General features: G+C 36.8%; 1 protein-coding gene across 4 annotated transcripts in view; it reads right to left on the bottom strand.

Moving 5' to 3' along the window:
• Positions 1 to 13,006, bottom strand: part of Mid1 (midline 1) — a 228,569-nt gene that overhangs the window by 33,248 nt on the left and 182,315 nt on the right. For all 4 annotated transcript variants that reach the window (XM_051174858.1, XM_051174856.1, XM_051174859.1 and 1 more), the window contains exons 4-5: positions 10,452 to 10,559; positions 5,615 to 5,763 (exon numbers count right to left, since the gene is read on the bottom strand). In XM_051174858.1, coding sequence (XP_051030815.1) covers positions 5,615 to 5,763; positions 10,452 to 10,559 — 257 coding nt within the window. The remainder of the gene's footprint in view (positions 1 to 5,614; positions 5,764 to 10,451; positions 10,560 to 13,006) is intronic.

Genomic DNA, 13,006 nt, shown 5'->3' with positions numbered 1-13,006 from the left:
ATGGCTTGAAGATTTTACTTCTGAGCATAGAAAACCATGCTAGACTTTAATCTTGATGTGTTTCCCATTTTTTGCTTCGTTCCAAAAATATTATGACACTAATGCTTTTTTTTTATTTTTGCAAAGAAAAACAAGGTTGAAATGACTTAACTATAAATCTACTATATTCCTGTAAAGACCATTGATGCTCATTTGTACAAGATCTTATAGCTAGGTGGTGATAGTCAGGAGGACTGCAGGTTTTTAGTCTCTCATTTCATGAGAACATTTTGATTCCAGCAAGTTACCTAAGCACTATAGCCACTCTTTTGTCTTTTAGTGACTCTTAAATTTTACATTTTTACGAAAACCCTATGTTGGCAATAAAAGTGACACTCAAGGGTCTACTTATATGGTGGAAATAGTACACAGCCACAAAAAGAAATTGAGGATCAGCACATACTAAAATATGGGTGAATCACATAAACTTTGTATTACAAACGTCTAGACAAAGGGTCATGAATCATATAGTTCATCCCTATAAAGTATTCAGGATAAGCATAGCTATTGAATTGTACTCTTTAACCAGTTATTTTTACTTTATGTCAATTCTACAACAATAAAAAAGATTACACAGGCAAAATGACCTAAATGTAGTTTCTCTAGCTGTATCTCTGTTAAAATTTCAATGTTATCTAGGGAACAAAGGAGATTATTCATTATGCAATGTCCTAATCATATTTCAAGCAGGATAAAAATCTAAGGCAATGTAAACATGGTAAATGAAATATTCAAGTGTAAAAAGTATTGTAGACAATGTAATGTCATTTTCTTATTAGCCCACAAATTCTCACTGAATAACAGCATTGTATGATTTTATTGACTAAACATGACATTCAAGGGACTTGAATTAATTATTGATACTTACAACAGCTAATGTAGTTGGGTGGATACAGGGATAGATGGTAATTAAACTGTACCTTTAACTAGTATTCACCAAATATTCATGAAGCCCTTAAAGTGTGCCATATACCAAACAGCCCAAAATATTTGTATCAATGCAGAAAACTTCAAAGAAATGCTCTAGTAGCATTTGCATGCCTCAAAAATATTTCACAATTCAAAGCAAAGCAAAACAAAAAAACAAAAACCCTCAGTGAGGTCTGTCTCATAATCCCCACCTGGGGAAACTGGGACAAGCTAGTAGGAGGCAAGTGCCAAACTTACAACAGCCTTTCTCTTAGGCTCTCTTGCAACCCAGATCTTGTGTCAATTGATGAGACTGCTGTGAATACAGATAACCAGGCTTTATTATTTCCCTTCTTGGAGGCATAAGCCTCTTTCTTCAGGCACATCCAAAACAGATTGTGTCTCCAATTTTGTCCTGTTTCAGAGGTCAACATACGATAAAATAAAATGTGTTTTTGTCAAATGACCGAGTAAATGCTCCCACTACTCTGACAATAGGAACTTTTAGTTGGAAGCAGAAGGAAGACAGTGGCTAGCCTGGGAGGCAAAGAATGACAGAAGAAATCTTCAGAGATTACTTTAATTTTTAATACCTACAGGTTTCCTTTCCTTGGTGGAAGGAAAGATAATTATCTTTGGCTATAATTTCAAGTCCTCAACTGGAGTGACAGGTAAAGGGAAATCTACCAAACTCAACACTTTAGTGCATGCCCCCCTCAAATCCTTGTTGCCCATCTTCTGGTCTTTTATGCTTCCAACATCCATTTGGATTGTTAGTTCCTGGCTTCTTCTTACTTCCTTGTTTTATAGTCATCTCTCTCTCTGTGTCTCTGTCTCTGTCTCTCTCTCTCTCTCTCTCTGAGTGTGTGTGCATGTGTAGAGGAACTATCCATTACTCATTACTCCTACATATCCTACATATGTCTTCCTTCTTGTTTGGTATCTATAATCTGTATAACACTCAGTTGTTAGTCATACAGGGACAGTATTCCAGAAAGTGGATGTGTCCAAAGAGACACTGTACACCAGTCTTTGTCAAACACCATACACAGCCATGGTCAAATACAGCAAGGTACCACAGAAACAAAATGTGTTCAACTATTGTCAGCTCAAGATTTCCCAAAAATATTTGGGCTCGGCAATGTAGTGTTGTTTTAACTTACCAATACTCTTTAACTATTAACTTACCAACGCTCTACAGATAGCATTTAAAAACCCACACACGGGATATGTTCTGACTCTTAGAACCAAGTAACTTTTCTCCAGAGTTGCCAAATGGAATTCTTGTCCTTCTGTTTTTAGAAAAGCCTGTCAAATCCTTAAACTGTCTGTGTTGGTAAGGAATAACTCCCAGTAGAGAGACTTCTAGGTGATATAAAAATGCATTCTGTTCTGAAGGAATTTTCTTAGCATCCTTTTGATAAAGACAATTTGCTGCTAAAAGTAATTTTAGATTATTTGGAAAGCGTGTGTGAAGTTTCTTATGCCTGTATTTAGTGTATACTTCTGCTCATTTAACATGCAATCATACCAATGGCGGCTTGAGAACAGTGTGGTACACATCATATATGGAACTATGCAAGGAACAGGAAAGGAGGGAATTTGTTGCTTGTTAACCTCCGTGGAAAAAACAGGGTTCTTTTTATTTCTGTATTCATGTTACGATTATAACAACTCTATTTTGTAGGAATAACTGCATTGTGTATAGGTCAAGTAATTCATCCATGTAAGATAGTTTTAAGTACAGTGAGGCTACCATTGTGAAAATAAGATGGCTAGATTCCTGCATATTTGAAGCATATAAGCAAAACTGGACTCAGAAATGTTAATAGGAAGTTAGGACAAAGCCAAACAGTGGATTTCAGAAAAGATGCATCTCACATAATGTAAGGCTTGGGACTTTGACTGCATGTGTGGATTTATTTAAATGCCTCTTAGTTGAAAAAAAATTATATAATTGTGATTCGGTTTATAGAACACACCAGGTTGTTTTGTGAATACTTTTATTTATACATTCTCACTTTAGGAATGCCTGCAGAATTGAAAGTGTGTTTGAATAAAAGTGTTGTAAAATATTTAGGTGTCAAATCCCAAGGTTGATAGACTAGAATAGACCCCAGAAGGCATATGTTTGACTTTTAAGTGGAAGGATGGAGAATGAAGCAGGTAGCCAGTACAATGGAAAAGGCAATCAAGAAAGGTGAGCTGAAACCCTGAAGCAGGTAGCCAGTACAATGGAAAAGGCAATCAAGAAAGGTGAGCTGAAACCCTGAAGGATTAAAACATCCATTCAGGTAGCACTCACAGTGTCTGTGATGGTGTTCTGGGGAATTTTCAGCATTGTTGTTATTATATGGATAGCTACTACGGGCACATTTCCCAAGTAGAAAATTGCTCCAGCACAGTGGTCTCAGAAATAAAACCAACATAGGTAAGGATTCCTTCAGGACAGCTAGGTGAGTGATAACAAAATTCACTCATCCCCATGGGTGTAAACACTTGCAACAATTCTGGTGGCTTCAAAGAGAATCACTAGGATGAGCTAGACACAATCAATCAATAATGCATAAATGACATCTCTGAGCAAAGTGGGTAGTGCTGAGATTTGCATCTTGGTCTCCCAACATCTTGTCCCAGCCCAGTCCTCTATTGTTATACCCCAGATCATAGAAAGAGAAGGAATGATGACTGGACCAAGGAGATTGGCAACTAAGAGATGACACAGTAGAAACAGGGGGACAAAGCTCTGCCACTGACTATTTCCAGGTGTTCTGTATTCCTACTTGACAAGGGCATGTTCTTTATGGAAACTGGCACAAGTCACTCTTCCTTTCCTGATAATATGCTCCTAGTACAAGAGGAGATAATGGAAGGAGATATCTCACAAGATCAGAGGGGAACCAGTGTGCACACATATGTGCATGCAGCTGCATGTGGTGTCCTTTAAATACAAGTCTCTTCAGCTCTAACTGTTAACTGGCCACTTTCTCTGCCAGTTAGATGCAAATTTATTCAGGCTTCATTCAGTTAAATTTGTAAAGATTGCTGTAGAATGCCATATAAAGTTGCTGCTTCATCTGGATATGCCCGATTCATAAACAGAGTAATGGACTCTCAGACCATGGTGGGGACCTCTGTGTAAACCATCTCTAGAGTGTGTTGGATGCAATAGAAAGCAGTGGTGTTTAAGTGTTTGGGTTTTTTTTTGTGAGAATAAAGAATAAGAAATTGGTTTAGAGGAGGAGTACAAAGAATTAGCCACTTGAAATCTAGGAAGCCACAAGGAAAGAAACCTGTTTTTCTTGCAATAGGGAGGAAAGTGTCTTAAGGGCAGCTGTTCGTTATTCATGTCTTTTGTGGGAGATAAGTAGCTAATTAGCTGCAAAAGGAATTTTTCAAATATAAGAAAACAGTGAAGCTGGCTGACTAGTAGGAGACCAGGGTAATGAAAATACTGTATACTTGTAGAGAATGGTGAAATGGTGTGCAAGCCAAACAAACACCTGTAAGTGTTGGTTTTCTTTCTCCTTCTTTTAACAAATTTAAGTCTTAAGATGGTGAGCATGTCTCCCCACTACAGCCACTACAGCTACTACAGCCCTGGGTTGGCAAGGGAATGCCTGTGGATTATTTGTGAATGGTTTCCTTGGCACACAGCCATGCCCACTTGTTCCCTATGGCTAATGTGGAACTACCCAGGCAGCAATGAGTAGCTGTGATAGAATCCTTATATCCTGCAAAGATGAAAATAGTTTACTTTCTCAAACAGTGTGGTGGTCTCTGATCTAGGATAGAGATCAGGATGAATGAGTCCTCTGGAGTCTTTTAATAATACAATTGTAAAGCAATTGTAATGTAGTTTTGCATAAAGAGCAGTTGAAAATTAAAATAAATAAAAAGTCAAGGCGTTTGGTGTTGTCTAGAGATGTCTTTTATCCAGACCATCCTAGTGCTTCTCTTTGGATCCACTGGATTTATTGCATACGTCCATGTCCAGGGAAATGAGTATATTTCTATACAAAATAAATTAATTTACCAAGAGAAGACTCCTCTTCCTACTGAGCTGACTACACAAGTAATTCATTTCTACTTTTCCTCCCCAGGAATAGATGGTATTTTAAAAGAAGGCAGTGGAAGGTTGGCTGTTTGACCTTTCTCTCCCATGTGAATTAGCCTTGGCCTTTTCAGGTGATGTCAACCTTCTAGGCCAAGAAAAACACAAGACAAAAAGAGAAAACACCTGCAAAGTAGTTTTCTTTAGAAAAATGGACCATGCAATGGAAGATAAGTTTCTCTTTGATGTGTGTTTGTTTTTCCTGTATGTCCATTCTTTGTTACTAAGGCTATGATAAGATCAAGTTTGAGAATCACAACAAATGCTGTTCCTGTAACCCACTCTCCACACACAAAATGGTTGGTTTTATTCTAAGTGGTGAACTGCTGATATGAAGACCTTGAACTCTAGGCTGTTATAGAAAGAGTTTTGTTTTGTCAAAGGGAATCATCCTTAGCTGGAGCAAAACAACAACAATATCTATTTTCTCTGGTATTCAACCTTGAAAATGAGAGAAAAAAAAAAAAAGTCTGGTGAGAGCAAGGCCAACCAGTCACACCCAGAAACAAGCAATCAGCACCCTGAAAACATTCTAGCTGTCCCTGCACTCACCTCTCAGTGATATTCTTTGCTGTCTGTAGAAAACGGGCATGGTCATTCTCCTTCAGAGAGTGTTCCGCTTGGGAGATGAGTGATGACGACCTTTCAATGCACTGTTTACAGTTCGCAATCTGCTGAGCTAGTTTGCGGAGCCTCATCACCTAGAACAAAGAAGCGTGGCAGGCATGATTACACTCCATGCTCACTTGTGAGAAGGTGCAGGGCTAGACCCTTCTGAAGTGTGTGTTCTATTATGTCTAAGCAGAGAAAGATAGAAACCGGGAACAGTCAATTATGGAACTTAAACTTTATTCCTTGGAGATGAATTGGTAATTTGTTTCATGAGGAAACACTGAATTGCAAATTACTTCCCTGTTGATGGGGGAATAAAAGGTGTTGTCCAGTGGCAAGTGACAAAGAGTCACTGAACCCCTTCCCTTTACTATTCTACATAATTACTCCTGGACTTTAGGGAACCCTGGAACTTTCTCCATCTCAGATTTTTCAGCTGTGCCATTAAGAAATGAAAGCATTTCTGTAAGTGTAAATATGAGGCTTAAGTAACAATCATTTTCTTAAAAGTTCTTTGTAATCCATGTAATAAAATTGTGACATAAAGGCATTTAAGTAGCTCCTATTTCCCATACTGCCTAAAACGTGCACATTACACTAACAGAACAGGAGCATTTTTCCCATTGATTAATATTTTTCCTATTGAACTGAGGAGAGAAAGCCAAAAAAAGCACAGCTGGGCTATTTCCTTTCACTGTAAACGTCATTTCCAGGCACTTTGTGCTCACTTGATAAGTAATAACTATTTTGATAAGCATTTCCCATTTGGGAAAAAACACATACTTGTTTCACAAGCTCCATTCCAGTTCCTGATTCTGTCTTGCTTGAAAATGACCCTCAAACATAATTGACCATAACCTATCAGGCAGGCCAAGATAAGTCCAAGGTAACCCATTTGACCATGGCTTTGGTGTTTAAAATGTGCTGTGAGCTGGAGCCCCTCCAGCCAGAAGACAAGTTAAATTTAAACCAGTAATTGGAGTCACCTCATGCCTAGTGTCCCCATCTACACAACAAGGGACAGGTTGTGACTGACTTTCTGATAATTCTGGAGTGGAAAATAACCTTGGGTGAAATGGTAGGGACGAAGCCTGGTTAATCTGTCTCACAGACAAGGCAGATGCAGGCTCTCTCCAGAATTCCTGCTAACTCCAAGAAATTTCTGTTTTCTCCAAGCCATCATTATCATCCCAGGACAACTCTAATCTTGAGGCAAAGGAAGGAAGGAGATGTCAGATCTGTAGGCCTCTAGGGAATGGCCAGTTCCAAGTATGTACTCTAGCAAACAAAGAAAACTAAAGCTGACTTGAGAGGTGGCAGGCCCAAGATTTCAGGCAAGGCTAAGAAGAATCCATGAAGATAATGAGTAAGAATGAAATGTCTAAACTTGGCAGCCAAGCATATGTGATATAAAGCATGGTAAAAATACATCATTCATTATAATAGTAGTTCTTGTTCTTATCAGAATAACTGTGTACCTTAGTTGAATAAAATAGCACCATTTTACACCAAATAGAACAGAGCTTCTGGCAACATTATATATAGAGGCAAAGCCAAGGCAGGCATCCAGTCTAATTCAGGATGTTATAAAACATCCATTAGAAACTGTCAGAGGAAGGGAAAATTCCAGAAGGAAAAATAAGTTAATAGCCCCCAAATGAATGGAATATTTAATCATCTAATGTAAAGAATAATCTAAATTACGTGGCCAATTTGAAAATTTTTGATACAATTCTAACAAAAGAATATGAGGTCCGACTATTCTTCATGTATTTCATGGAGTGACTACATGTATTACAAATTTGTCAATAGCTGAACTTCATTTTCATCTTTCTCTGCTTCCTTCATCAGGATATTGGAAATTAAAAGTGACATACAAAGACAATAAAGAAAAACACTAAATTTTGCATATATTAAAGCAAAAGACTATGAGATCATCCTGTGAAACTATAAGAATGTTCTAGAGAGAACCATTTAGTACGTACTTTTTATTATAGGTCAGTATACAATGGCATTAGAGATTCTTAAACACTATGTACAAAAAAAAAACAAAAACAAAAAAAATCAACTGAGAAATATTTCAAAGGAAAACTAGATGTCTGGGCACATCCTCTAATATTCTAATTAATGAGCTATAATTGGCAGAGCAGCAGTAATTTGCATTTTAACAAGCAGTGACTGTTTTTAAATCTTCAGGTGATAAATCACTAGTATGAACAGGACTAGCATTTAAAACACCAGTCTAGTTTAATCTTTGAGTCAGTCCATAGACATCTGCCATATATGAATGACACTTAGACATTTTTGGTCCTTCCTACAAGTGGAGGCCCAAACTCTGTTTCCCAGTTTCTCTCCTATCTGTTTTCTGTCACCTATGCATTTATCTGCAAAACTGTTCATTTATCACATTCCTATCCCTGTGTTTTTTCTTTTGGTTCTTTCTCTGTGGTTTCACATGTTTATTGCTCTTCTAAAGTAAAAATGATAAAAAAAAATCTCTGAATTGTTTCTTTGGCTTATTCTCTCACTTGGGGTAAGATAATGCTGCTGATTTTGTTGGCTGTAGTTTTAGAAGCTAAAGATTTCTTTGTTTGCTTTGGAACTGAGGTTAGCATTTCTGCTTTAAAGAGAAGAAACTGAAGATACCACCTTGCTTTCCCTTAGTCCATCTACTCTAAAAGTTTTACAGTTTCCTTCACCTTATCTGGCCCATGGGCTCAGCACTCTAGAATCCTGTCCTATCTCTCTCTCAGACACCTGTCTTGTGTGATATCAGAATAAGTGGGGCCCACTTAACAATTGATGTGTTTCAAAATCCCAGAACTGAAGATGGCCAAACGCTATGATGCCAGGAAGACATTGACAATAAACTTTTCCAGTTCCTTGTAATGAATGAGGAGCCTTCTATTGCCCAAGGCACTAAGGTACAATTCTACTTTCTGCCCTCCATCAGATCCAAAGCAATTATAAATACTTCCTACAAAACTTAAAGAGCACTTTTATCCACAGGAGTTGGAAATGCAGCTGACTTCTTGACCAAACCTGTGCCTGTGCATTGTACTTTTATCCCATTTCTGCTCTGTGGAAATACTTTTCTTATTTCATTCTGCCCCGTTTTACTCTGTTCCTATTAATGGTGTATGTTTGTAGTGGAGCAAATGCTTCAAAGAATGAACTCTACATACCACCATGGCTAAAACTGGAATACCATTTACACTATACTCTATCTCATAAGGGGAATCCCAATGCCAAGAAATCCAAGCCTAGGCTATGTAAGAGTAAAGAGAGCTATGTTGAAGTGTCATTGCAATCTGAATATGGCCTCTCAATGAGGTTCACATGTGGACCTTGTGACTCTTTGAATATGTTACCTTCCAATAAAAAGGAAATTTGTAGATGAGTAAGTTAAGAATCGTGAGGAGTTGAAGTGGTTCAGAATTATGTGGATTATTTCCAAATAATCTCTAAGGTCGTAATAAAAGAGAGACAGGGAGTTCCATGTTAGAGAAACACACGGAAGGATGGAAATAGAAAGTAGAGTGCTATAATGAAGTAGTTGTGAACCAAGGCCTGAGGATGGCACACACACATTTGAAAAGGCAAGGAATAGTTTACCAACACTGCAACAGCCTACCTAGCCTTTAACTCAGGCAGACTGCTTTTAGGCTTCTGAACTCCAGAATGCTACAATAATCAATAAGAGTGCTCCAAGCTACCAATTTTATGATAATTTGTAATAGCATATAGAAACTACTATAAGAAGAGTACACAACCAACTAAATAGAAGTAAGCCCTTTTTAAAATTTAAGATATATTTCACAAATTAATACATATACAAACAGTAAACTACTGAACATTTTAAAATTAATAGAGCATTCAGTTAAAGAATCTATCACCACATAAACAAGTGTTTTACATAACAAATATGCTATTTACGTTGATTTACTTATTATGTATTATATTCATAAACCATGACATCACATCATACCCAAATAGTATATACATCTATAAGTTGTCTATTTATTATTAAACCCAGAAATTTTCAAAGGAAATTTCTATAGGTAAGGAGAGTATTGATATCTGCACACAACCATGTGGCAATAGCAAATTATCTTCCGTGTGTAACAACAATTAATGATGGCTATATTTCAGAAAACCAGGCCTCTGAGAAACTAGAAGATGGCAGTAATAAGTTGTGAGTCCACATTGTACACAATGTTTCTGAAGAGCAGTTGTTATCAACCTTTTTAATGCTGCAACCCTTTAATACAGTTCTTCATGATGCGGTGACCCCCACCCATAAAATTATTTTCATTGCTACTGATAACTGTAATTTTGCTTCTGTTGTGAATCACAATGTAATTATCTGTGTTTTCCAATGGTCTTAGGCAACCCCTGTGATAAAAAGGTCATTCAATCCCACAGAGGTTGCGACCCACAGTTTGAGAACCACTGCTCTAGGGGGAAATGTATCCTCAATATATTCTGGATGGACACTTCCTACTGTAATACATGCAAGGGCACTTACCAAAACATGGTGCTATGCTATTCAGAATTTTCAATCACCAGAACTGTGGATCAAATAATCCTCTTTACTTTATATGCCATACTGTGTTAGGTATTCTATTAAAACAATACAAAATAGACTAAGGCAGATACATAAGAAAAATATGGAAAATACAGAGTTATGATTTTGTATTTTCAAAGCTGCAGCTGTGCATGAGAGTATATATTCTCAAGCGGGAAATATAAATGACTTCTGCCCAGGAAATCATACCTTTCCTTCTTTAATCTTCGTTCCAATAATTTGTCGTCTTTGCTGAATGATTTCAATGAGAAGATCACATTCTTCTGTCAATTTGGCTTCTTGACGTGATGCATTGACCTACAGGATGAACAAAATGGCATTCATTTGGCCTTTCAGGTAATTGCTATTGTCAAAACATTAATATGCTTCTAGAAATCTCTAGGTTACTAGAACACACACTTTATATTTTAATTCTTCTTCCTACTGTCTGCAAGAATGGCAAATATAGGTCCTGTATGCCTGTCTGCTTTATATCCTCGGAAAACATAATCCAGTTACGATACTCTTTCTGTTAAGCCAGACATGCCCTTAGGAACAAGCAGGGAACAGATATGTGAAATGAAATATATTTGTCATTCCTGTCTTGATAAACTTGAAAAATAAATTTAGAACCCATTTAATCTTATTAATTTATTGAGAACAATTTTTTCTTAAAATATTTAACAGAAGTTTCTCAGAAACAATGCAGCAGCTTACATTATATGTTCACTTAGCATCTTTTATATGTTAAAGTTTGGGTTTAATCCCTGTAAGATATCAAATCACAAAATGATGGTTTGATGTTTTATTAATCGTATGACATAATTTTAAATCTTATTCCTGGTGTATTTAGATACAGAGGTTGTACAAATGAAAGCACACCATCTTTATGTAACACATGCAGAATTGCCTGTGTTTGAAAATTTGGGATGCATTGTATGGGACAGAGAGTTACAATTAGCTCACTCTTGGCAACTGTACTTGGGAAATAGCACACACATGCTATTTCCTCCACCTTGTGACCACACTGAAATGCTTATTCACAGAGAGAAACCCAGAAATCCCAGCTGTGGGAGATGGAGATAACATCCACAAGGTTTATTATTTTAGTACAGCTACAGGAGGAGCCGTAAAGTTTCACAGGAAGACAATGGCACTGATGATTTTAGCATATCTCATAAAGAAGACAAGGCCCAGTTATGAGTTCTTTTGATTTTGGTAATGAGCTAGGATAATTTCATTCTTTATGAATGAGATAAACTGGAAGTAGTACTGTGAGTTCAGGATAAGCATCCAGTCAACATGGCTCACATAAACTATGTCCCTTTTTAAGAGTCCTAGGATTCTTTGAATTTTATCCTTGATCATTAACAGACGCCACATAAAGATGACACAAGACATTTTATTGAGAAGGTAGTGGTCACCAGACATTTATAACAAACCGTGAGACATTGTGTCCTATGTTAAATTATCAAAGAAGTATTGGCTAACTGTCTAATTAAAAAAAGACAAAAGAAAGAACTGATTGAGAGGTACAGAAATCAGGCTGATAATTTAGGGAAGATAATCAGTGGGTTCAAATTCTCTCACCATTATTTTATGTCATCATTTCTAATCCCCGTAGAGGTTTTCTAAGTAAATTTAGTTATATGTTGAAATATTTACTTAAAACTTACTCTCAGTCAAGGTCTTATCTTTCCTTTTCACATCAACATAATTTAGTAACTGATTTTAACTAAGATGTGAAAATGACCCATGTTGATAACATGAGCATATTACAATGAAGGAAATGAGATGTTTGGAATGTGGCAATGGTTAAAATTCTTTTCTTGATCAAACTTTAGTTAAGTTTTTGAAATTTCTCCTAGGTCCACCTGTGCACGTTCTTGCAAAATGTACTTTTCACAGGAACACTGCTAAGTTGTTTAATCAGAATCTTCCATCTTGGTCACCCTTAGTATCTGACTTTCTGTAGATATGTTTCTCTTAATGATTGATGAATAAACCACTGATTGGCCAGCAGAAGCAGGAAGATAGATCAAACTAGGATACAAGTAGAATGCTAGGGAGAGAGAGGCAGAGAAAGGGAAGCCATGTAGCCAAGGAAGGAGTAACAGGTCCGGATCCTTCTCTAGTAAGATAAGACCACATGGAAATACTTAAATTAATAGAAATGGGTTAATAATTGAAAGAGAGCTTGCCAATAAGAAGCCCTAGCAATCAACCATAAATTTTATAATTAATATAGTGCCTGTGTGTTTATTTGGGGCAAATTGTCTGTGGGAACAGGCAGAACAGAAACCTCCATCTTCAATGTTCTACCATGACTGGGGTTATGCTTGATCCCTTGGTCTGTTTTCACCAGGAATACAGTTATCCAGAATCCATAGCCATAAGCTCCATTACTTACATTTCCTTTTAATAGATCCATTCCTCTTTCAAACTCTCTGAAATTTGATTTATTGCAAATTAGAAAAAAAGTGTTCTGCAGCTTTCATAGTAGTATGAAGCTCAACTGTACAGATTTCATTTATATAATGGATTGGTTGTCTTTACAAAATTAAAGAAAATGTGGACTGAGATATACTTTGTTGACCCAAACATATTCTGAGAAACTGGACACTGCCATCAAGATCACCTTGAAACAATATTTCCAGAAATTTGGAAATATGGTGTGTCAAATTCTAAGCCATATATGTTCCTACATTTTTAAAAAGGATACATATAGCTGTTCTTTGAAACTAGAAAAGTTGAATCTCTTTTTC

The sequence above is a fragment of the Phodopus roborovskii genome, unplaced genomic scaffold, assembly GCF_943737965.1.
Source record: "Phodopus roborovskii unplaced genomic scaffold, PHOROB, whole genome shotgun sequence".
NCBI lineage: Eukaryota > Metazoa > Chordata > Mammalia > Rodentia > Cricetidae > Phodopus > Phodopus roborovskii.
Note: the sequence above shows the minus strand (reverse complement) of the source record. Positions and strands in the feature narration are given on the sequence as shown.